The following is a 26,431-nucleotide window of genomic DNA, read 5'->3' as shown; positions in this document are numbered from 1 at the left end:
TGGGCTAATATTAAATGATGCATGGAAGTACATGGTTTCATAAATGGTGATATATGTCTATTATTTGAATGGCTTTACAGTTTTCAAATATTTTAATTATCGAATTTATTGAATTTCATTGATGTTTTTGCTGCTTTGCTAATATGATGCTAGCGCTCTACAATGTGTGTGTGTCTGTGTGTGTGTGCAGCCGTAGGCTAAGTTGTCTTGATACTTGCGGAAAGGGTGGGATCTGTAAGCAGAAGATAAGGCCACTGGAATGGCCTCTTCAATCAGCCCCCTTATTACAGCAGAGTGAGGAACGTGGTGGAGCCGCCGTAATACATGGGAAACACGCAGCTAGATAAGAGCTGAAGAGTCCTCTCCTTCCTCCCAGTGACTGTTTGACTGGATAATGAGAGCTAAAAACAATTCTCATCATTCACGGTCGAGAGATCTTTCTGTTGGCATTTGTGGTATTGTTTGCAGAAGGTACCAGGCATTTTTCATGTGATGCTCTGAATAGCCTCCATATTATTATTATCTTTGGAACGGAATCAATGCAGCGTTCCAGGGACTTGATAAAGTCTGTCTCTCTCTTGCCAAAATTAACAATAACTGCAATGCCATGCGATACATTACGCAGGGCAGTTTGGTAATACAAAGCTGATAAAACAGGATCAAGAGGTACATTAATCTCTGGAGGAAACCCTGAAGCATGTGTATTATAGGAATGTTAGGGCTGCACAATACATTATAGCAATGTTAGCCTTTCAAATATTGCTGTCAGAGAAGACAGCAGTATGCAAATAAGCTCGTGTTTTTACTTGACCAATCACAGCTCCAGGTGGATGTTTCTGTGGGTGTTTTGACTTATGTAATCCAGCAAAAGTAATAATGCAAAATAATGCAGACCAATCTTCACCCAATACAATTCACCATTACTTTTTAAATGTTGTTGTCATACATATATCCACCTATTCAGCCTATTGCAGAGTAGCCCCGCCCATTCATGTTGTGTTTCTGCCTGGACTGATTTTTGAATGAGACACAATATAGGGCAGCCAATCAGAACAGACAGCATTTACATATAGCAAGCCAGCCTGTTTTAAGAGAGGTCAGAAACTGGTAGCGATGGGATGATACCACTTTTTCTTTTCCGATACCTTGAACTTCGGCCTTAATGGCAATACTGATCCAATATTTTTTCTTTAAAGATTATTGAGCTTTAAAATGAGCTGTTTTTAATTGAAGCACTTCACTTCAGGTGAGTATCAAAGAGTAGATATCCTGCTAAAACTACCCAAACACTCTGTTAACCCACAAGAAGAAATACACAGATGACATCACATCACGAAATATGATTATGCAGTTTCAGGACAGATTTGTTACAGGATTGGATCTGATTCATTCTTTTCTCTTTGATATCTAATCCAACATTTTCTGCTGATATTGGCTGGGTACCGCTAGCAATCCATACAGTAAAATAGGGATACAGTCCCACACCAACATATTATTAAAACATTTATATATTATACCTCAGCAAAAGAAATACAGTGCAGGAAAAATGTAGGATATGGGCTGTTTAATACATTGTAAGGCATATCTCAATTGCAGCATGTATAATTATAGTAGTATTTTGTATGTATCATGGATCTGTTAAGCATTGAACCCTCTCTTCACTCCTCAGTTAGAAGAATGTGCACTGCAGGTTGCTCCTAATGGAAACTACCTGGATCTCGAGTCCTCACTCGCAGAGCAGAGGGATGAACTGGAGCAGTTCTATGAAGATCTCGCGTAAGGATTAATCCTTCACTTTCTCTCTGTCTCTCTTTCACTTTCTTTTGCTGTCTGCCAGTTTGATACAATCATACTTTTTACTGACGCTTGCTGCCTTTCTGCCTTGCTCTTATGCCCTGTTTCCCTCTTTTTGCATATTGTTTCTATCATATCAAAAACTTACCTTTTTGGTTTATTTTTGTTTTTTACATTGTTTGAAAACAGCAGATGCCCTTCACATACAATGGTCCACAATTACTTGCATTAAACTTACATTAACACCTGGGCTGGCCTAAACAGCATTTTATAATCTTGAATGCTTGTTGATATTTCTGAACGAGTGCTTGAAAACTCACTCTCAAACTCAACTCAATCTCTCACACTGACTGTGTTAGACACACATCTTATGTGTGACAAGTGAAGCATAAACTCTGTAGAGATCCAGTCAAAACAAACACTCCCACCTCCTGTAACATTCTAAACTATATTTAGGACATTAATTTACTATGATGATCCTGTTGGTGTGGTAGTTGCAGAGCAGCTCCTGTGCTGTACTAACAATGTGTGGAGGACACTCTTGTCTGCTGTCCAGGGTTTAAACCTACTGTGAAACTGTTTAATCATAAAAAAAGAGCTGATATTTCTGCCTGAAGCGGGCATGTGATAGATCTGAGCCAGAGACAGTGTTAGTTGGATGCATGGTGGTAATCTGATAAGAACCACTGTACTTTCATATTTGAAATAATACGTCAAACTCGTTGTGCCTTTAATGGTAGACCAGCCTCTTATCACAAATTTTTCACCGAGGATTTTTCTTATCATCCATTAATTTAAAGTGCTCCCACATGTGATTTCTTAGAGGAATCTCTGCTCTTTTAGCTTCAGTGGTCAGGTGGAAAGCGGTGCAGTAGTTGCACTCTGAGGTGGGCTAAAGTAGATGCTATGAATTTGTGATGTATCAACTGAACCAGCTATAATTAATTTATTTTTAAGATTTTCCCTATGTTAACAATAGCTGTTCATAGAAAGTACAGTAGGCTATAATATTTGTGGCTTAAAACCCCCCCAGAGTTTTCAAATGCAAAATAGAGAACTGAATACGTAACAAACGAGTACTCATTTAAACTCTTCAGGCCAGCCCTATTTAACACTCATTAAAATTAAGAACGTTTTTCCTTCCCATGTAAAGTTACCATTTCAGAAATACGAGTTTTTGTTACGACCGTGACATTGTTTTTAAGCACAGACAGGAAAAGTGGAGGCAGTTAGGAAAGGGCAGGGCTTTACAAGGGTAGGTAATAGAGCTTAGGACGGAGTGGCTCATAATGACTATGGTACTTCAGAAACACGCCTAAACACACTTGTGGACAAGGATGGAACCCTGATCTTTGCTCTGGGCAGAGAGAGTGAGTGGACCACATGAGTCACACTCACTGGGGGAACATGACGGCGCAGTGGCCGTTCTTTTTTGAGACCTATCCTTGGAGAGAATGTCTATAAACACATGAGGCACTTGGTAATTTAGTTGTGGTGAGAGACAAGAGAAAGCACATGTTGTCTAACATTGTGTCTTTCAGTTTGATTCAATTAAGCTTAGTTACATTTAGAATAAATTTTGGATCTGCTTGCTGGACACAGAAGAGAGTTGCATTTGCATATGCCAGCGTCAGCCTTTTTGGGTTTAGTAGGATAACTGTTTAGAGTCATTTTAAAGCCTGACAATGATCCAGTGTCACTGTATTTAAAGTTCTAGCTCCAGGTGCTGAGAAAAAAGTATTGAAAAAGCCAGAGTAGTTGTCTTTCTGCTATCAGTACTGTATACACTGTTGGATAGAGCTAATAAATATAAACCTCAAATAAATCTAGGAAGTGAGTAAAAGAAATTCCAGAAAACAGTTTTGATACAGTATTGACAAATCTGAAAAAGAACAATCGAAATGTTATCCACATTTGAAATTTAAAAAATGTTGTCTGTCTTTCTAGGATCTCTTATTTGCCTTTTGTGGAAATGGCAAAAAAATTTAACAGTAAGTTGTAGTTAATGCTTAGTTTTTTTCACTCTCCTTTGCAAAATCAGAGACCACCCTTTGTTTATATAATTTCCAGTCAAAACGGCCATTAAGTACAAGGTATGCAGAAGTTTCCCAAACTGAAGTTCAAAAAATTGTTAAAAAATGCAGAGATGAGACTCCTAACAACTGTGTAAGACCTGCTAGACCACCAAAACTGTGCCCATCAGATAAACAGTACTTAAAGCCTTCGTCTTCGAGAGATGAAAGATGAAAGGAAATGGACAAGGAAGGAAGTAAATAAAAAGAAAAAAAAGCAAAGCAAAGAAAGATGGCTGGTGTTCTCAGAACAATGGACTGACCGCCCCAGAGTCCAGACCTCAACATCATAAAATGGAGTACTTGAATTGTGAGAAGCAGAAAATGACCAACCAACTTCTAAGACTTTTATAAAAAAACAAACAAATAAATGAATAAATAAATAAATAACACGAAAAGGTGGACACATCAAAAACTTAAAGTGATATTACATTGTTGTTTTTGGCTTAAGTTGCTAAAAAGTGAACAACTTGTACTTAATGGCTGTTTTGACTGGAAATTAAATAAATGAAAGGGGGTCTCTGACTTTTGCACAGCACTGTATTTTAACTGTGCTTTTGTGACATGTTGATGTATTTAAGTTTGGGGGGTGGAAAATTTAAGACATTCAATTTAATGTGGCAGTTTTTATATTTTAGGCACTTTACGTTTTATATTATTTGTAGTTCCGTTCCGTATTTTGCACAAGGAAATGCAAGTAGTAATGTTTAAAGACTACTTGGACGTAACATTAACATGGGTAACTCTAACATAGAGTGTCAGGAATCACATCAGTCCATTTGAGATTACTTAAGAGCTCAGTGAGGTTTAAGGTTTAAGTATGTGATGATTTAAGGCGCTCAGTTTACACAGTGCTAACCTGGCAGCTATAAGCTTCCATTACTTGTTAGCTTCATTAGCTTCATAGCTCCAGGACAAACACAAAATATCAAAAATCGAATTGAATCTTAACCTCAGAATCAAAACTCATATCAAACCTGAAAATGTATGTCAGTTCACCCCTACTGACTATTTCATTGCCTGTAGATTCTTTTGCTCTGTCTGCCTCCTACATGCTTGTTTTCTTGCTTTCTGTTGCTCAAACATACTTACACAGAAATCAGATCATATCCCTCTGTCTCTCTTACTGGAGTCTGTTTACATCATTCATATATTCACGCCCTCACTCTCACACGTGTTCTCTCTCTTTCTCTCTCACTCTCTGTCTCACACAATGAGCTCAATTCTAGAAGCGAACATGAAGCGAATCTGATTTGAATGTATCTGGGCTGCTATGCATTCTCTCCCCAGCAACAAAGGCACTTTCTGTCCCAGCCTCATGCAGTTCCCTTCCCTAAGGGAGACAGTGAGTGTATATCATTCACACAAACCACTGAAATCCAAGGCTTTATTTTCTGCTGATAAAGTGAATGGCGAAGACCAGGCAGTCTTATTAAATAAGCAAACTCAGTAGCAGACCAAACACCCTACAGTGATGTAATCGCTGACGAAGGCCTACAAGGAAAACTGTGATCAGAGGGGAAGAAAGACTCACTGTTACTGATGCAATCTAAGTGTTAGTCTTGTTTTCTTTGGAGCAACCGTTTCTGTGTCTGTGGATGTAATATTTGTTTGTTTTTGCAGTGAAACCTTTGTTTTTTTGCACTGAAACATACATATAGTGAATAATCAAGGGCAAGTCTTTAATTTTATAAGGGCATAAGTGGATAAGCCAAAGCAGAAGTGCAGCCACATCTGGAACTACGGTAGGTTCCACACTGCGTACAGGGGAGCCGGCAGGAAACACGTCATTTGAAATGGCACTTTGGAAAATACAAGACGGTAATTTTGCTGTGTGTGTGCACAAGCCACATATAACACCTTCAAGAAAATCCTTTCTGTAAAGTGCTCTGAGTTTAGCAGCTGACTCTCTTGGAGCAAAGTTTCCATGCCTGTGCGCTGACTTTCCATACCATAATCCCTGCTGACTGCCAGGACTGTGTGTGTGGTGTAGTCATCACCTACATTCTGTATACTTTCGTCCATCTGCATTTAAAGTGATGGTTTGGCAACAAATCAGATTTTACAGTCTTCTCCTTAGCCCAAATGTAGTCGATCGGCCAAGACTTGTTTGGTGTCTGAAGTTTTAGCTTTCCACCAGAGCTGCAAGGCTAGTGTAGCCAACCAGGATTGAAAGCTTATCCCCCACCTGTTAGCATTGTGCACACTGCATGCCTAAATCATCACACACTTGCCTTAAACAGATATGCGTCATGGCCTTGCAAGGCCCTTGGGCACAAGTCTTTAGAGGTTCCCCAAACTCTGGCAGTAAAAGGTATATTGGGTCGTGTAACTAAATCTTCTATATAAAATCAGTTTAATCATACAAATTTATTTTTTTAATTATTCGACTATACATAGTCATTTGTATATCCACAAAAAGAAAACATTAAGTTTTACTCATTTTTTTCGAGTTTGGGTCAGAGTACTTGTCATGCTCATGAGAATAACCCATTGTGCCTACATCATAACAGCTTGTGCTTTTTGTGCAATACTTGAATCATGCTTTCCTCTTTTTCTTTTTTTTTTCTTTTATGCCAGGCAGGGTCATGTGAGGGTAAATGCTGACACCGCTAGCACATGATGTCCAGCATGTCCCATTTGATTGACAATAGCAGTAGTCTATCAGTAGTGGAACAAAAGTAATAAAAGACCTTAAGGGGCTTGAGAACAAAAAACGTTTCTTATTGTAGTTATTTTTTTGGCCGTTTATACTTATTTTAGGACTACACGATCATCCATAATGTTTACATCTACAGTGGATGGTCCCAGTTCTTTGGGCCACCTTGAACCTTGTGGTCTGAGGCTTCCCAAGGCCTATGGCGGTCAGACTCCCCTGGGTACTGGCCCGGTCAGTAATCTATCTCTGGCCTCAAACTGCGTCTAGTTGTTAAGCGATCTCAAATAGACTTACTTATGTGGTTTCTGAGACTGTTCGATGTACTATTATCTATAAAAATGGACAAAAGTATAGACAGAATTCAGGTCTTCAGGCTGGCTGTTCTTACTGTTTTTAGCTATGTGCTGTCCATTCTTATAGGTAACATACAATGTCAGGAACCACATAAGTCCATTTGAGATTACTTAAGAGCATTTGAGGTTTAAGGCAAGAATGTGATTTGGGCATTCAGTTTACACAGTGCTAACCTAGCAGCTGTAAGCTTCCTTTGCTTGTTAGCTACATTAGCTTCATAGCTCCAGTACAAAACTAAACTTCAGACACTGCACATCTTGGCTAACCAACTGTGTTTCGTGTAAGGGGAAAATTGTATCAATGAGATTTTTCACTAAACTATCCCTTTAAATGGCTTTTGCCCAGTGTGAGACTTTTTTATGGAGCACGATATGACCACATTGCTGACATAAGAGCAGTGAATGAACTCCGTCCCCCCACCCCCCAAAATCTCAGAAGTATTTAGTTGCCACAGTACCCACAGATGACCGCATGCTTATTCTACTGACATGACTATTTTTCTTTGCTTGTATATTTGCAGCATAGGCAAAAAGCCCATCTTGATCCTCCGTACCCAGCTGTCAGTGCGTGTCCACTCCATCCTAGGTAAGAATATCTTCTGTTCCTTCTCAGCTCAAAGTTTGGTGCCATCTGCTGAAAGAGGGGAAAGTTCTGGCTCAGATCCCAGTGTAGAACCTTTGGTAATGCTGATGTAGCAAAAGAATCATCCCTGTCTTTCCACTGGAGTTCAGCTTTCCTACTTTCCAGGAGCTCCCAAGGGATTGTGGGGGGAAAAAGGGCCACAGTGCCAGCCATGTTAAAATCATTTTTATCCCTTTTTTGGTCGTCTTTGACGTACAGCATTCCTACTTTACCCTCAAAATCCATCCCTAGTTCTGACCTCATCAGCTGGAGTTAGTGTATCATTGGCTGCTATAGAGATCATAGTCAGCAATAGAAGATTAACTGTGGACTTACAGAAGGAATATGTAAATTGCAAAAATGCCTGTTTAATGAATTAGATTGATGTAGAAAGCAATACTAATCACTTTACTAGAACTGTCCATGTGCGCAAATGGTTCTCAACTGAGCTGACAGCTGGTCTGAATGAAGATGTTTTTCATACCTGAAATGCATCTGAGTCTCTTTGTGCTGCATTATGTTGATAGTCTTGAGTGTAAAGCAGTTTAAGTCTGCTGTTTAAAGGGGAATTTCATAGATTTTTTGTAAAAAAATTGACATAATTCAATTGTTGAGATGTAAACAAAGTCATTCAGGGTGGTTTGATGCAAATGGTTCATTGTAGAGAAACTTACCAACTCTGATTTCTTTACAGTGGTGGTGATGGGAGCCAGGCATGATGTGTCACTGTTGCAAAACCGTGTGTCATGCAGTGTTTTTGTAACCATTTCATGTCATAACAACTGTAGCATTTCACATTTTAAACTGCACTGAATGATGTTTACATATTTGTTAATCTAATCGTTTAAACTATCCCTTCAAACAGAGGGTTTCAAGCGATCACTTTTCAGTAAATGTCAGATGCGTTTGGTGCCTCGTTCAGGAACATAACTAGAACACAGGCCTTAATATGGTGTTGGCTGCATCTGTGTGGTTCATCATAAATCTCTAACTGTTAAAGATATTAATAGTCAGCATTTTCCAGTTGTTGCATGTTACATGACTCAAACTCAGTACATCATTTGGAAGAGGTGACTAATGTTTGTGTGTGTTCCTAAAGGACACTGTAGCACTTAGAGGTGTCTCCAGTATTTGTGTTCTCCTTATAGGTGTTACAGGACTTTTTCCTTGCATTAGGTCACTAAATGTTAAGTGACACAGACGCTGTATGTTCACCTTCACAGCTGCTCTCTAAATAGCACATTAGAGAACTTGCAGCCTCCTGTTAAACAACACATTGGTTTTGACTTGGCTCTGTCAGACTCATTTGAGCAGGACTGTGAGGTCACTTTCAATCACTCGGCTATACTGGTCTCAGAGTCATTAGATTGCTGTAAGATATTGACAAAACGGCTGTTTCTGAACATTTCGCGCCTAAAGCCGCACCCACCCCAATGCCCTGGAAATAAAGAAAATGTTAATCTTTCATCATAACACGTAACAGTGACTTGGTGTGGCCTATTTTGTTTGCAAGAATAAACAATTTAAGTAATATCAATGTGTTTACATTAACATTTGTTACACTATCAAACGTGAAAATGTCCAAAGAGCAAGAAAATTAGAACTTGACTATTTTGTTATAGAGCACAAAAAAACATGTTCTGCTGTTCCAGCTAGGTGTAAACTAGCTAGCTTGCAGCTTAGCTGTTTATCCTGTGTACTAGCTAGTTAGCTCCTGACATTTTTATTTGAACTAAGACTATGTCTGGTAGTGCCTAAGTATCAATCTGCTGTACTTTTTCACCCAAACAGTATTATATTTTTTTACTATTTATTTGTTTATTTATTTATTTATTTATTTATTTATCGTTTTATTTATTTATTTTACATACTCGCCAGTGACTTGAGTGACTAAACCAGACTGCTTCTATCATTTATAACCAAAAAGTCCCACTGTGTTCCATTTTGCAGTTGGCAAATATGTGTATGTGTATGTGTATGTGTATGTGTATGTGTATGTGTATGTGTGTGTGTGTGTGTGTGTGTGTGTGTGTGTGTGTTTTTTGTTTGTTTTGTTTTTTTTCAATAACAACGATGCATGCCACTGGTCAATGCTACTGTTTTGACAGGGCATATGAGGCCGTGATTAACCTATGTTTAGTAATACAACCAGCAGCTAAACAGACCTCTAAAAAAATCTAAATGGAGCATTTAGTTTGGTTGCATTAACAAACTGCAAGGACATAATGCATACAGGAAGTGATAGCTCCTAGTATCGGTCAGGTAAACAGCTTGGACAATATATAAAACATCTTTTTGTACTAAAGGAAAGTTTGTATTTAATTGCTTATAGATATTTATTTCAAATCAGGAGGACCAGTTCTCCTTGGCAAAAAGCTTTCCGCAGAACCTTGTTAGGGTGTGATGAACACATGGAAATGGCGCAGCTTTAGTGAAAGCTTTTCCCCATGCTGATGGACTGCTGCTTATTTGTTAGCAAAAAGAGCAGGTGCATAGAGTGTGCATGTGTCATAGAAAGACACGTTCCTTAGCAGGATAGACCAGTTCAACTGTTTTGTATATTAAGAGGTTGAACCCCACACACATTCCAGGTCAGAGATGCAGCACCTGTCTGTCAGATAAGGACTAGTCTGCTAAGCAGGTATAAATGAGCTCTCTCAGATTTACTTTGGTTTTTTCAACACCTGATTGACTTTGTCAGCTCCTTCAGTGGATGCCAAGTTTATTGCTAAAACAATTATCAGCCCTGATGTTTCTGAAGTTGAATTGCCATTGTTTTTCATTTCTGAAGTGAATCACCAACTGATATGTCCCTGTAGTTTGTAAAATGGTTTATCAGTAGATCCACGACTGGCCCAGTGCATGTGATTTGTTATGTATTTGTACGTGTTGATATTTGCTACATGCCGTTTACTACATAGCCCACAAATGCCTAGGCTAGGGGTCAGCAACCCAAATGTTAAGAAGAGCCATTTTGTCAAGTTTCAACAAAAATCTAACCATCTTGGGAGCCACAACATTTTATGTTCATTTAACTGAAGTAACGTTTCACCATCTTGGCTGTAAATATGTCTCAGTATGTGCTAATGTCCTAGTATGGGCTAAAAATATATAATATGAACAAAAACAAAGACTTTGCTCCGCTTTCATCTTTAGCTCAGCTTTAGCCGCTTATCTGGCATCTCCAGCAGGAAACTTTTCCTCAAAAGTAGAATAGTTTCTTGCAAAATGTCTCTGAACGTTTGACTTTTTATGAAGCTGAAGTCGGTTCTCATTCGTCAGCTTCTTGTTCGAACTTTCCCATTACACCAGAACGTAGCTAACTATGTCGCTAACTGCTGCAACATTTAAGATGGAACGTGAAAATTTGAACAAGAAGCTGTCAAGCGAGAAGCTGACTTCAGCCTTGTGACTTTTTAGTGGCTGATTAAATGTATCAGGAAACCAGCTGAATGTTTATAAATGCAAATGCAAAGTCCATCCATCTCCAAATTATTGATGTTCGACTTTCTCTTTGCCTTTTTATTAGCGACTAGCTAGGTGAGACTGTTGTCTGCATTGTTATGTGATAAGCAGTCTGCGCGCCGGTCTTCAGGGTTAAGCAGTTATATGTTAACTCCAGTGTTTAAGACCATTTTTTATTAAAACTGTACAATCAGCAGAGCTTTATTTTACTACAAAGGAGGATTATTTTATTTTTACCGAAAAAATCTCATTCTGCCGTGGAGCCGCAACAGGGCAGTAAAAGAGCCACATGTGGCTCCGGAGCCACGTGTTGCCGACCCCTGGCCTAGGCCAAACACTAAAAGACATTTTAGCTAGTTCTTCTGCTTCACCAGAAGCAAAAGACAGATTCTTTACTGCTTAATTTGTATTTTCCTAGTGAACTTTGACATTTTGCCACTAGGGCTGGGTATTGTTCAAAATTTTTATGCATCACTAAGAGTACTTTGACTTTAGTACTGATTCCTGAGTGATACTTTATGATACTTTATTTTTCAATCCCATACAGAATGTTACAAAACAAAAGTGAGTTTAAGCAGAAATGATTGCGAGTTGCCGGATGGGTTATATTTACATACCGTAATTGATTGCAGAGTAATCAAGAAGCACTGATGGTAATAACGTGCATGCAGAATGCCAGTCAGCAGTCTCGGTTTTGGAGCGGCCTTGCTTATTGGCTTACTGATGCCAATAAGACAGCATGCTTAGGTCTGAAATGTGGTAGTGAAATGTCAGAAGATGCTTTTTGTGCCTTGTTTAGGAATATGACTGGAATAAAAGCCTTAATAGGGCTGGAAGATTCATGATTTTGTATCAAAACTGCAATTTGAGGGTGCAGTTTTCAGTTCATAAGAACTGCAATTCTGTAGCCTGACAACCTTGACTTAAGTTGTAAATGAAACCGGTTAGACAAATCAGTAATCAGAGGTAGACCATGTGCAGTGGACATGGCAACACAATCACAACTAACTGGCGGTCTGGGACACTATGTCCAGTGATAAAGCCTCAAGCCAAAAAAAGTGGATATTCTGGTAATCTTGGCCAAAATAACAGGCATGGGCCCTAATTTATAGAAAAAACCCACAATTTTAATCTCACTATTGGTCACAAAAATTGTAAATTTTCCCCAAATCGTTCAGTCACAGGCCTTAAAATGGTCTTGGTTGCATCTCTTAGAATGGAATTCTTTGATACTCTGTGGTACTGAAGTAATTTCAATACCCGGCTCTGATTAGCTTTTTAGTCTTTAGGTCATGGGGCACCTCCACATATGACAGCAGCAGCACACCTGATTGATCCTAACTAATTTGCAGATTAACTGAATTAAGCTTCACTAATGGGCTTCTTTACTGGGACTCATTGGTTTTCAGAGAACTTTCATAACATTGTTATGGATGTAGAAAGTGCCTGTGTTCTGAACACTGATTTCGATCATAAGGGGCTGTAATTATGTGGGCAGTGTTCTCAAAATGAGCCATATTTCATGTTTTCCTGTGTTGCTGCCTCTGGCATTTGTAGTTAAGTGTGTTCCTTCTAAGAACTGTGGTGTTTTCCCTTCATACACTCCCTCAGTCTGCTAACAATTGGCTTTGTGTTCAGCTTTTCCTCAGGTCTTATCAGGGCAGAAATCTACAAAATGATTTTGCCACCCAGACTGCTGCAGCACCCTTAGCATATTATAATTTGCTTTACAGAGTCAACCATCCAAACCACATTCCCAGCGTCTTTTGTAGAACACACAGTCATCAGGTGATCTTTGTTCTAGAACATGGTCCAGTGTTCTGCTGATGTTGGGCGTGTAGACTGTAGATGTAGAGTGGAAATAAGGGCATTTCTGTTTGTGGAGATTGTTTTTGATCAGCTCTTGTAATTGAATATACAACGGTAAGCCCTTTTTCATTGTCTTTAGTGCTAAGATGTATTTATTCATGAATATTTTTGACTATTTTGTCTCCTTATGTACATAAGGCATTTTTGCAACCCATTATTTTACTACGTCAGTCAGAACGTCTTGACTGCATATGGCGCCCCCTTGAGGAGAATTGTTGTCCTTCTAAATGTGAGTGAGTTACAAGCCATGAGGTGCTTCACATCTAAAAAAGTAACTAGGAGATATATTAAAGCAGTGGTTCAGTCAGTCATACTAACCGTGAATGAAGGCAAATGGCCATCATTAGTACTATGAAAATAGCATCATGCTAGCAGGAGACTACTGTCTTTTATTTACTGTAAGCACCATTAGTGTATATGGTTTACTGTTCCTTTAACTAATATTGACTAATAATAGAGAATAAAATAAAACCAATAGCTATCGGAGAATACATATTAATGCCTCAGAGAACAGGGCAGATGATGGATGAAGGGAGCAGAGAACAGAAACTAGCAATAAAGCCTTTTAATATAATCTTGCCTGATTTACTGCATCAGCAACTGGCCTTGTTTAACAGCTGAGCCTCATCCCGACATAAAACACTGTTAAAAATAGTAATAGTTGGGCCTGCTACTAGAGCATGGATAATTTAAGGATGGACCATTGACCTGGGCTTCTGTTGAAAACTTTGAGAACATTATTTAGCACTTAACATTCCACACACACACACACACACACACACACACACATAGACTGACTTTTCATTTTGGAAAGAAGTATGTGGCTGTGTTCCCTTGTCTTCCTGTTGTGTTACAAACAAGCTGATGCAGCATCCTGTGCTCAGTAATGTCTGACTGCCTTTCTGGCCACTTCAAGGAAGGTGAGAATGGAATTGTGGGTTTTTTTGACATGTTTACACAAAGGAATGTTAATGGTTTGTTAATCAGTCCGAGGCATAGCCATTAGGAATGTGTGTGATTGTATTTTAAGTCATCTTTGTGTGTTATTTTGAACGTAGTTATTGTGACTAGTGGATGAGTAGGCTGGGAATACCCATAATTTCCAGTGCCCTTTGACTGTGTGTTCATTTTCTTTGAGTTGCAGGAAACTCGCACTCAGACACATGCACAAACTGTTTGTGAAGTGAAGTATGGTTAATAAATTTGTTGATAGGGATGCACCACTTATGAATTTTATGGCCAATTACAATTTACAGACTGTGTGTGTGTGTGTGTGTGTGTGTGTGTGTGTGTGTGTGTGTGTGTGTGTGTAATTTATTTATTTTATTTTAAACTTGAAACTCACACTGTGTAGGCTAAATGATTGCATTAAACAGACTAACTATTTAACTACTTCTTTGTCTATAAGTACTTTCTATTAGCCAAAGCAACAACATAAACAATGTTATTTGCTCTTTAATGGGCCAAATTGCCATTTTTAAGTCAGAAAATCAGTTCACTATTAATAGCATGAATCAAATAAAGTGCTTCATCAAAAGTAAGAGCCAGCTGGCCACTTGGCACAAGAACTCGTGTTGTTGTGATACAGTGTTGTTGTATATAGATGTAGCAGCAGCTTTCAAATACTGGGCTCACATTACTGATGTCATAAAATTGCTGCACAGATCTGCCATAATAAAAATAATAAATTGGCTGATTACCAACTATGTGTTTGGAGCCAAAATCTGGCAATTCTGAACTTGGTCAGTTCAATTTCTGCATCCCTACTTGATTGTTTATATAGCAACTTTATAACAAGTTTTATAGCAGATGTGAATGAGGCCAAATTCCTGCTATTTTACCATGGTGTAGATATAAGAAGGAATTTCAACTAATTTCAGGTCCAGGAATACGACCCTTGCCCTTTTTAAAAGGTGACTGATTTGCCAAATTTAAAACTTAAATTTCCCTTTACACGTGCTGGAGTTCACCAGCCAAAAGCCAAGCTTGTTCTTGTTTTTCTTTATTTTTCTACTTTTGCACTTGAAAAGTGTGTTGCTTCGCTGAAAACAGTAGTCGCAGCCATCTGTCCGTTTTTGTCAATAACAGTATGTTATGCTATGTCACAAAGCAAATCTGCAAGTTTGTTTGAAATGAACAGCTCAACGCATTTTGATGTGAGTGTATGATGACCGAGGTTTGTATGATGTTAATTGGAGATACCAGCTTCCATTAGCCTTTTTGCTGAAGAAGCAAACTTTGTACACCACGCATTTGAGCTAAGCAATTTCATTTGGGGTAAAAGGAAATTTGATTTTCAGTTTTACATCATCACCGATTAGTGATGTAGATTTATAGGCTTTTAGCTGACTTAAGGGCCTGTTCACAACCTGATAAAATTAATTAGATGAATTCATTCTCAGAGCAACTGGCAAAACAAAAAATGCTCTGGCTAAATATGTTTGCTTCAAGGAAAAGGAAAGATCTGATAAATTTGATCTGGCGGCTGATGGAGACACAGAGATGAAGACTGCCTCTGTCACAGTGAGGACTGTTGTGGAGCTGAGGCCTAATGGCAGTGTTGTGCACTGAACGTTTTTGTTGAATCGTTCCTGCTGTAATTCTCTGAGCGGAACAGTATCATTTAAAGTGGCCAACAGGAAATGCCATGCTGCAGATAGGTCATCCCACAGAGCGCTGGGCTTCTATTTCTGCATGGTTTTATGTGATGGTGGTCAACAGCACTGAGCGCTGAAGCTTAAGCTCAGATACAAGTGTAGTTGAAAGTGATGGTTCAGCCAAATAGTGATGAATGGAAGCAAGTGTTGCTGGTTTGTGTCTCATTATGCTAACTGACATGCATTCTTTAACTTTCCATTTGATCCTCTTATGACACTATTCGTCATTGTATATGTATGCATAGTATGTGTGCATGTATATTTGGAGTGTGTGTAATGTATGACACACCCTTTTAAAGCCATTTAAAGATATTGATGCAGGTTATATTAACCAGACAGAAGGTTCCCAGTTTTCTGGTTGTGTTGGCCTGTATCAGATCTTAGAGGAGTGTGTTGTCTTCAGTGTTACATGCATACACATACCAACTGCATTATCTCCACCACCATTCAAAGCTACAGCTTAACCTTAACCTTATCCTAACCTTAACCTTAACCTAATCCTTTTTTTTATCACTTACATCAGCCCTATCATCTTCTCAGCACGGTAAGTGAGCAGGCAGTTGGACTCTTGGGGACCCTCACCCACGAATGCCATGTGCATCACTCCAACTTGGCTCCCAGGCTGCCAGGAATACCAGTGGTAAACAGCGACTGCTGGAGCTAGACCTTTAGTTCAGGCCATAAATGTAAAAATAAACACCTCTATGATGATGCCAAGTTGATGTAGTGCCTCAATAGAATGCTAGTAGTATGTCAGTGCTAAGTTGACAGCAATTCACATTGACATATTTTGGTAGTTCTAGATTAAACGCAGACATTAGAAGCCTGTAAAAGCCATTCTGTGTTTTGTTTGAAGCTTGTAACAGACATATTAACATATGTTTCACCTTGTATCAGTTTTACTGTGAATCCTAAAGTAAAAATCCCTGGCATAGAGCTGCTACTGCTTTCAGTTTCTAAGAACTGACTGTACCTTGGCTAGTCAGGCAGTGACGTATTTAGGTTAGTTGGTTCCACCATCAGTTCCTAATTTTGTTCGTGGTTAGTCTGATGCATTAGGCCTTCGGTTCAGGTATAGAAAGCCTAACCAATAGGAGAGCTTGCCTGGTGTATCTACCTAAATACCAGGGGGGAAAAAACAATCCAGCTTGGACAAACTTTCCAATTTTCCAAATTTCAGAAAATTAACAACAGCAATAAGAGTAGTATTATACCATGTGCAGTGTGTGTGTGTGTGTGTGTGTGTGTGTATTTATGTATGTGTGTGTGTGTGTGTGTGTGTGTGTATGTATATATATGGAACCAATTTCTGTTCCCTGTCATTTCAGGGAATGGTTAATTAATCATTTTAATCAATAACCAAAATAAGTAATTAAATAAGCAAGATGTGTGCAGATGAAGAACCTTTTACATTATATAAATACTTTACCCCAATTAAGTTTTTTCCAGAACTATACATTCAAGTCAGGAACAAGTTTGGAACTTTATGACTTTAGGGATAAACTCTGAACCTTTGCAGAAGGAGTTACTCTTGGGTTAGCATGCTAACTAACTGCTATGGCTAATATGCTACCACTGATCTCTGGAGGTAAGTGTTTTCTAAGCAAGTAGCATAGCCATGTTTTTATGAAGGAATCAAACTCCGTCATCTCTATGTATAATAATAGCATTTGTGCTCTTAAAAGGCTGTGATTGCTTTTCTTCCTCTTGCTTATATGAACTTTGACTCTCAAGGTTGTGTGCTGTATTGGTGTTTTCTATATGGGATGTATATAGTACAGTGCTTTGCTACACTGAGAGCACTGCTCTCCTGATGGCCTCTGGTGGAGCCTGTCCTTAGGGATGAGGGTGGTTTAGTAAAGATCTGCCTTTGGAGGCTATTTATACTGCCGAATGTGTGTGTGTGCTTCCTGTCAATGAGTACATACAGACTGCTAACAGTCTAAGCCCTTTGTCCTGTTTTGCCTGATCTACTGAAGTTTTCTTCAGACTTTTATCAAAAATAGCTTCCAGGGTGGCTGTTGTTGCCAGGCTGTGCACACATCCTCACTGCCATATTGATTACTTTTGGTTTCTCAGTATCTTCCAAATATATCATTCATTGTATTTGATGATATTCGCATTAGCATTGATAAATAAGGAGGCCGTGCTTCATGTGTGCTGGTACTCTATACTAAACGAATGTCTTACAAATCCAAAATATCTTCTTTTATTGAACTATATTGTTCTTTTCTGTCTCTTTTAAAATTGCACTAAAGGGGATCTTACACAGGATTGTAAAAGTTAACCAAACCAAAACCACATTTCCAAAAAGAGACCTACTGTTTTAGTTCTTATGTATTTTGGACTCTTTCAAAACATTCTGAAGCAACCAGCAAACAATGTTCCAAACCAGTTTGTGGAACGAAAGCAAGAACCAGAAATGAACGGCAATCCGCTAAGACAAGAACAAAACTGAAAACCCAGTCATTGTTAACTATTCTGGAACACACATGATAACTGGAAGTCTCTGTTAATAGTTAACTGTTATTTTTTTTCTATTATGTGTAGCCAGAGGTGCACTGATCACAAGTCTACCCAGTCAAATAGGAAAAAATATTGATCTGCATTTTTTTTTTTAAGATAATTTGATTTGTTTTCTGTGAATTTTGTTATTGTATTGTGGCCAGTTAGCCCTCTAATCACTGCTTAGAAACCATTGCTATCTGCTGTTAGCTTAGTCAAGCTTTCAGTTCTTTAGCAGCATTTCCAATTAATGTTTTGAATTTTGAATTAAAAGATGTTCATGGGGATGTTTTAATAACCTATTTTCAAAGCCAAACAGAAAAGAGGCAGCTCCTGTTAAAAAAAAATTTGAGTGTTACTAAGTTAGCTTTAAGAGATTTTCTTTGACTTTCTGACATTGCCAGTTTGTCATGCATCAAGGCATCAAAGGTCAGATATAAATTTTATTGCTATAATTGCAAACATTCTTCCTACCACTGTGGCTATATAAATTAGTGTAGGACGCTTGATTGTTCAGGTTTTAAGCTTCCTAGTGTTGTTTTTTCCTTAACTTTACATCTAAACTATCTAGTTTAAACTAATTTAATCTTCATCGGGGTAAAGGATTGTGCCTGTTCTCAGACACACATTTTATATGGAGTGAACTGTGACACATTCGTTATATTGAATAAAATGAATGATACCTATTAATATATTATAAACATTACACCTATCTATCACTACCACCAAAACTGAAAATCTGTATCAGTATTGGCACTAACGCTTGTTTACCGGTACAGGCAATGTAATGCCAAGTCAGTGTTCTTTGGTTCCCCCCTGCTCTTCTCCTTCTATTTTCAGCTGTCAAATTGAGACTTCACATACCCTAATGTTAGTAATGTCCTCAAGCTTTTTTCCATGGTACCCTGGGTACTCCCCTGAGATTTGTATTTTTCTTATTAGCTTAGCCTTTTCACCCATAGTGAGATCACATCCACCTCTGTATCTTCTCTTGGCTTGAATCCCTCTGGTCTTTGACAGTGTCTGTCTAAAGCCTGAGCTTCACTGGTCAGGTATTTCACAGGCCTGTGGTGGCTTTTCTCTGAAGAACACCACGTGGCTCCCACTGCCTCGTTGTAAGAGCCTCTCTTTGAGATGGCTTTCCCCAGGCCACCTCAGCTGTTGGTGTCATCTGGGGAGGACGAATCTGCACAAGGGTCAAAACTGAGCCAAGACTGGCCAGACAGGATCACATGGTATTCGATGAGTCATTCTCCAGGAATATCTGCTTATGTGTTTGTGTGTTTATTACAGACCCTGCCCAGATCAACCAGCAACAGTGTTGCTGTGTTCTTAGCCTTGGGAAAGCTCCCTCAGAAAGTCAGTGTCAAGTTGACATTGCCTATGTAAGGCCACATGAGTGGTGTCATGACAGTTTTCTGTGTGAAAAGACAGAGCATGTTACAACAACAGACTTTGTAGCTTATTACAGTGACATAATGCAGATTATGTAGTGCAAATTAAATCTCACAAATGGTAAAATGAAACTCACTTTACGTAAGGGCCAAAAATCAGTGTCACTTGACTGATATTAGTTGGCAAATGCAACCTTTATAACCAATTAGGCCTCTTTGAGTAAGTGTTTAGGTGTGAGTAGGTGTCATGTAGCCTTATGAACACTGTCCTAGAGTAAAGTGTTGCCAAATACTCTCTGATGTGCTTATGAAAGTTGAAACATGAAATTTCAGGTGTTTTCCTAGAGACCAGATTATGTTGTTGTTCAAGATATGGAATTAATATGTAAGTTAAGATGCAAATTAAGATTCATGCCTGGCTACTTACACAGGGCAACCCTGTTAGAGTTCTTATTTTCAGCCCTTGAAAGCATAAAGGTCAGAGGTTACCATAACAAGAGAGTGATTTGAAACCCTGTGTTGACTCAGTCAATTATTCAAATACAGTGAGAACTAAATGGATTTCTACTGTGTGGGTTTCAGGATTGTTCTGCCTCTCTGCGTCTCGGTCTCTGTTTCTCTGTCTTACTGACCATTAAGGAAAAGCACCAGGCGTGGTTGGCTCATGTGACTAGCGGTTGGTCAATAATAAAAGCATAAGCTGAACAGCTTATCACAAATTAAAGCACTGGCACTGTTAACTGCATTCTTACATGCTGTAGTACTCTTGGCTCAACCCAGCCCTGCCTGCTGCATCGTGACCAGAAAAAATCTTTGCTTTCTCTATCTTTGCCCATCCGTGGCTCTAAGAAACTATATTTGTGTATTCTGCTCTTTATGCATACCGCAAGACACTATGTAAATAAATGTTAGCCTCTACTGAAAAGTCTCAGTAAATACAGTTTTGACCAATTTTCTCCTCAATTTAGGTTTCAGCCTGTTATCACACAATTCTGCCATACCAAGGAGGGTGAAGGCTAGCACAAGTCCCTCATGTCATGTGCTAAGTACTGGAATGGCTGAAGTTTTTTTAATTTTTTCATTTTGTCCGATGTCCCTGAGGATGTCTGTCCGAATTTGACATTTGTTCCATACAGCATAAAAAACTAAATAAATAATAGGTACGTACGTACACACACACACACACACACACACACACACACACACACACACACACACACACACACACACACATCATCTAAACTGCTTATCCTCTGGGTCGCGGTGGTGTGCTGGAGCCTGTCCCAGCTGTCATTGGGCAGAAGGCATATACACCCTGGATACACCCTGGACAGGTCGCCAGTCCATCACAGGGCAGACAGACAGACATATACATCCACACACACATCCACACCTAGGGGCAGTTTAGCATGTCCAGTCGGCCTGACTGCATGTCTTTGGACTGTGGGAGGAAACCCACACCTGACACATGGAGAACATGCAAACTCCACACAGTGTCCTTTCTCTGTGTGTCCTCTCTGTGTCTTTTCTCCACACAGAAAGGACCCTGGTCGCCCAGCTGGGAATCAAACCCAGGCCCTTCTTGCTGTGAGGCGACAGCACTACCCAATGCGCCACCATGCCGCCCCCTAAATAATAGGTACAGTCTTGGAAGAATACGTAGAATATGGAGCCTATGCTCGTGTGTTTTAATTTTGCTGCTCTGAGGGTACAGGCCAAACTGTGGTCTTGATGGGAGCTTGTCTTCAGCAAAGGGCAGGCAGTAGGTGATAAGGATCAGTGTGCCCTGAATACCGCAGAGGGGATAAATAGAGCCAGATGCCCTACAGCAGCGCTGCAGCCAGTCACTGGAGACTGTTATCAGTACGTACACTGCTAAACTCGACAGAGTGCCCATTTACACATGATGCTGGTTATGTCATAAACTAGAACGTTGCTTTAGTTTGAGGCCAAGAGCTGCTTCTTGAGAGAGATTACTTCTGACTCCTGCAAGGATGCTTTTGAAGCTTGCAAGCAGGTTGCCCTGGGCCTTGTAGCATGAAGATTGTTGTAAGCAAGTGCTTGTTCACATTCTTTGAAATGCTTGTTCAGGCTTTCATCTACTTTGCCTTCGCCTTTTGTCGTCATCTTCGTCTTTCATCTCCTTTAATGTCGTCAAGCTGACTCTGACTCCTGGCAGCCATATGGATAGTGTTTCTTGAGAATATTCTGTCTTCTGTTTGGGCCTTCATGTGTTTTAAGGGTTTGTTCATAATATCTCTGTCTTTTCTGTCTGTCTTGTTGCTGGCCTCCCTCCTCTTTTTACCTTTCCAAGCATAAATATCTTATCCAGAGAATTGTTTGTTCTTCTGAAAGTCTGAAATGTGATGGCTTTAGTTTTGTTATCTGGGCTTCAGTGGGGAAGTCGGGCTTGATTTGGTCAAGAATTCATTTGTTTGTTTGTTTTCTTTGCCCTCCGTGGTACTCTCAAAAGCCTTCACCAACACCAGTTCAAGTTCAAAAGCATCAAATTTTTCCTGTCCCACCTTTTTATTGTCCAACTTTCACGTCCATAAAGGACCACAGAAAAGATCATTAGCCTAAACTATTCTGATCTTTGTAGAGACCAATCACTGCATTCGAATATCTTCTCAAGCTACTTTATTCATGTTCTGCCAAATGCCAATCTATGTTGTATTTCTTGTCTGTTGGATACTTTGTTGTAAATAGTTGATCTAAGTAGACAAAATCTGTGCACCACCTCAACATTTTTTTACCTTAAGTGTTTGTTAGTAGTTGTTCTGGTTGTCAGAACCTTTGTTTTCTTTATATTGAGCTGAAGTCCCATCTTTTCATTATATTATTTTAACTCCAAGTCTTCCTGATTTTCTGGTATGAGTGCTGTCATCTGCATATCGAAAGGTTATTGAGGTTTCTTCCACCAATCTTGAATATTTGACTATTTCCTCCAGTCCTGCTTCTCTCATAATATGTCCAGCATACAGGTTGAACAGGTATGCTGATAGTATGCAGCCTTGCCGATGTGGAACCAGTCTGTTTAGTAATTAATTTCTGATTTATTTAGGGCAAAATTGGGCTCAATTTTTGTCCAGAAAACCTGTCTCACATGCCTACTGATCATGACTCTTTTTGTTTGGCTGAGCTAAATTTATTTTCGTGATATTAGAGAGGTACGATGAGGAGTGAGCATGGCCTTTTATTTAAAGCTGATGATGTATTACGGTGCAGAGTGGACCTTTTCAAAGATCCTGACCAGCTGAACACAACCAGATTCTGGGAATAATTTAGATTGCACTGTATTTGGCAGCTTGTGCAAGAATGTTCTCTTTCTGTTTTTGTGTGTGTCCATATAAGGGTGTAGAGTTTTGGCTGGTGTGCATGTTTGTACCTATACAGTGAACCAGCAAGGGGATCTGACCCATCAGTGTGACCTTTGACTTTTTGACTACAGTTGACTTTTTGACTAACAGAAACTAGCGAACAATGTGTCCAGACGTGTCCAGACATGTTCGCTAGTTTCTCCACAGGCGAATCCAAATTCATGTTTTTTTTTCCCCCCATCTCAGTTGGTGTTTGTAGTTGGACGAATGTGTGTACCTGTTTTGTCTAAAGACCTAGACTGTTTGTTTTTAGTGTGTGTGAGACAGAGAGACAGAGAGAGAGAGCGAGAGAGAGAGAAGACATGCATTGTGAACATGGCAACCCCACTATTGTAAAGAAATCAGAGCCAAAAAGTTTCTCTACAGTGCACCATTTCTTATCAGACCACTCAGAACATCACAACTGTTGAATTCTTTAAAACCACATGTTCTGGATTGTGAAAAATGGAGGAGAGACCAAGATTAGCTGCTCTTAACCTTTGTCTGTTTCTGTATTCGTTACTTCAAAGGCAACATCCTATCTGGAAGCCAGCGTCAGGTTCTATTCTTACCCGCTTATGCAGTCATAACAGAAGGAACTGCCGGTGTTTTCACATCCTATCAGGTTTCAGAACAGCAAAGCCCAGTGAGAATAAAAATTGAGCTTAAGCTCTGGAGGGAATTGAAGCCCACTTCTATGCCAGTCTGTCACCTGTGATGTGCCTGAAGTGTGCTGAAATAGGTTGGTTTCTTAAATTTTAAGAGATAATTTGAGATTTGTATATGTGTGTGTATGTATGTATGTGTGTGTGTATGTATGTATGTGTGTGTGTGTGTGTGTATGTGTGTGTGTGTGTGTATATATATATATATATATATATATATATATATATATAATGAGAAATACTAAGCTTTAAATTAAGCTGTTTTAATTGAAACACTTCACCTAAGATAAGCATAAAAAGTAGACTGTTATGCTTAAATTACTCACACTCTACAACCGCACAGGAAGAAATACACAGATAACAATATCACACATTGTGAGTGTGCACCATTTCAGATTAGATTTGTTACAGTATTGTGTCTTTTTGTCCCTTCAACATCCAATCCAGTGAGTTTTGCTGATATTGGCCTGATACCTAACAATACTGGTATACCATCTCTCATGCTGAAGAATTATAGCCCCATCAGCAATCAGACGCTTGCCACTTCTTGGTATTATACCAGGGGAGACCTTCAATCAGTCTTTCTACACTGTTGTGTTTTTGTAGCACAGCATTATGTAGTGCATATAAAGCATAGTCCATATGTAATTGGATAGTGACATGATATTTTGTTTTGGTATTCCACGATGGATCTTGATGACTATAAGGTTTAAGTGTAGAATGTCAGTATTACATTCATAATGGATGAACTTTATAGGAATAACATCCCATAGTCTGCAAAACTCTGCATGTTTACCAGTTAGTTAGTGATTCCTTTGCAGTTAATAATTGCCAATAGTCAGCAACATAAGCTGACATCTGATGATGCCCTATTCTTTATGACTGAAAGAAGTCTATTGTCCCTCACTACTGGGTCTTCTGGTTGTTTGACATGTTTAATGTCCTGGCTACTTCATTTCTGATTCATTTCTGATTTATTTATTACACATTTTTAGCCATCATGTTGTAAGACAACAGCAGAAGACTGCACCACATATGGAATCAGTACTAGACTCTCTTGTGCATCCAATTACTTGGAATTCTATAAAATTAGTTAAAGTAGACTGCTAGCTGTTGCGCTGTCAGAAATGAAGTTAATCACTTGTAGTAGGATCCTGCAACAGGTAGCTAACGCAAGTAGGAGGTAGCTTTTAGCTCTGCTACAAACAATGGTATAATAAACCTTCATAGCAAGCACCGTTAACAAGTTCAGAAAACCTTAAGTAGCCTAGTGCTCAGAGTTTTGGCTGAGAATCTAAGAAGCAAAAGAGCCCTCACTTTATGTGAGGGCTACAGAGTGGCTGATGTGTACATACTAACTAGAGGTGGGCGATGACAAAATGTAATATCATGATACTTCAAGTATTTTACGATACACGATGCATTAAGATATTTTTATTATTTCTGACATCTGAAAAGTTACAGTAGACAAAGTAGTGTCACACTTTAAAAATGCTATCAAAGCTGTGCATTCAGTTACTTGTATTAAACATTTCACACACTGTCCTGCACCATATCCATAATCTCTCTTTTTAATCAAACATGCAGTTGGGAAGTAATTTTTAATTACTGACTATATCCATGATATGCCCAGAAAAGCATATTTTGACAGGTTATAATGTATGTTATCACAATAGTGTTGCATTTTCTGTTGCCCAGCTCTACTGATGACTCTGATTGGTACATTGGCAGATCTGACGTCACCTCTGCCAAGGCTTGCCCCACCTAACTTGGATCAAACTGAATAAAATAGCAGGAAAAAAGTGATGTCAAAAATCTCTCTCAGAACAAAAAAAGTCTCTGCCAATTAATCATAATGTCACAAAGTCTGTAGGTAATAGTTAATAGAATAGTGTGTGATAATAGAATCAGGAAAATGAGTAGACAGGGTTTTTCAGGCCAAACGTTCAAGTATTTTATTGATGTATGAGGGCAGCTTCCAGTAACATTAGTGGTTTTAACCACTCACCTATGTACTCGGCTTTATTGATCAGTTAATAGCATTGACTGACTGCACTGTGGATAAAAAAAATATCTGCCCTAAATCCTTATGACCAACTTTCCTCTGGCTGTATTCACCCTGTTTTTCATTCTGCCCTTATTTGTGTTCCACCTGTAATGACTTCCTGCGCCGGAACCTTGCAGACAATGGACTCCGTTGGGTCCTCCAAACTGGCCATGCAGGACCAGTTTTCTGACTTTTAATCGGATATGTAGTCAGTGTTCTCCCTGCAGTGTGGACATGTGACTCACACATAGAACACAGAAGTTATTTCAGTCTTCCCGTCTTTTCTGTTGTTTTTGGACAGAAAAACATGGAGAGTGCAGAGAATCTGTTAAGAACTTGTATTGTTCCCCATATATAACTTAATGGCAGGCAGGTCCAGTGAGTTTCATAAATTAGCTCATGTGTTTAGTCAGTAGGGTAATAGCGTTTCAGCAAGGTCTCTGTGGTCATTCATTACAGCTGTATAGGAGTGTTGATCTGGGAGCCAGTGTCTTTCCTGTTTACAAAGATGGACACAACCTCATCTGAGGTCATTTAAAGTGCATGTACTTTGACTTTGATTGCTGTAACAGGTGATGTTGGCTGCTACTCTGCTGGCTACACGATTTGGAAGAAATAGTAGTATTGTGATAATATCGACTCACATTTGATACGCGCTGCAGTATGTAAGAAACACATTGGTGAATCAATAATATGACAAGGATAAAGACTTGTCTGCATTAATTTGACCAAAATAATTGACTGTTATTAAATTCTATGAATATAGTGATTCATCCAAACACTCAGTGTCAATCTTATGGAACTGTGGTTGGTCAGTATGCTCAAGGAACTGTGATTTAGGCAGATTAGAACAGATTAACCATTAACCAACAAACAGTTGTTCTACTAATGTTATCTGTTTAAGTTCATTTTATTTCATTTCATTTTCAATAAACAGCTTCTGTTTGTATAGGCAGTTTTATTATTCAGG

At 39.0% G+C, this 26,431-nt stretch overlaps 1 protein-coding gene across 8 annotated transcripts in view; it reads left to right on the top strand.

Annotated features, from left to right (window-relative positions):
• The window catches only part of fhod1 (formin homology 2 domain containing 1), a 79,363-nt gene that overhangs the window by 3,774 nt on the left and 49,158 nt on the right, over positions 1 to 26,431 (top strand). For all 8 annotated transcript variants that reach the window (XM_036584176.1, XM_036584173.1, XM_036584172.1 and 5 more), the window contains exons 2-3: positions 1,670 to 1,776; positions 7,400 to 7,464. In XM_036584176.1, coding sequence (XP_036440069.1) covers positions 1,670 to 1,776; positions 7,400 to 7,464 — 172 coding nt within the window. The remainder of the gene's footprint in view (positions 1 to 1,669; positions 1,777 to 7,399; positions 7,465 to 26,431) is intronic.

Source organism: Colossoma macropomum, unplaced genomic scaffold, assembly GCF_904425465.1.
Source record: "Colossoma macropomum unplaced genomic scaffold, Colossoma_macropomum, whole genome shotgun sequence".
Classification (NCBI taxonomy): Eukaryota; Metazoa; Chordata; class Actinopteri; order Characiformes; family Serrasalmidae; genus Colossoma; species Colossoma macropomum.
The sequence above is the reverse complement of the archived record's forward strand: the minus strand, read 5'-3'. Positions and strand labels throughout refer to the sequence as shown.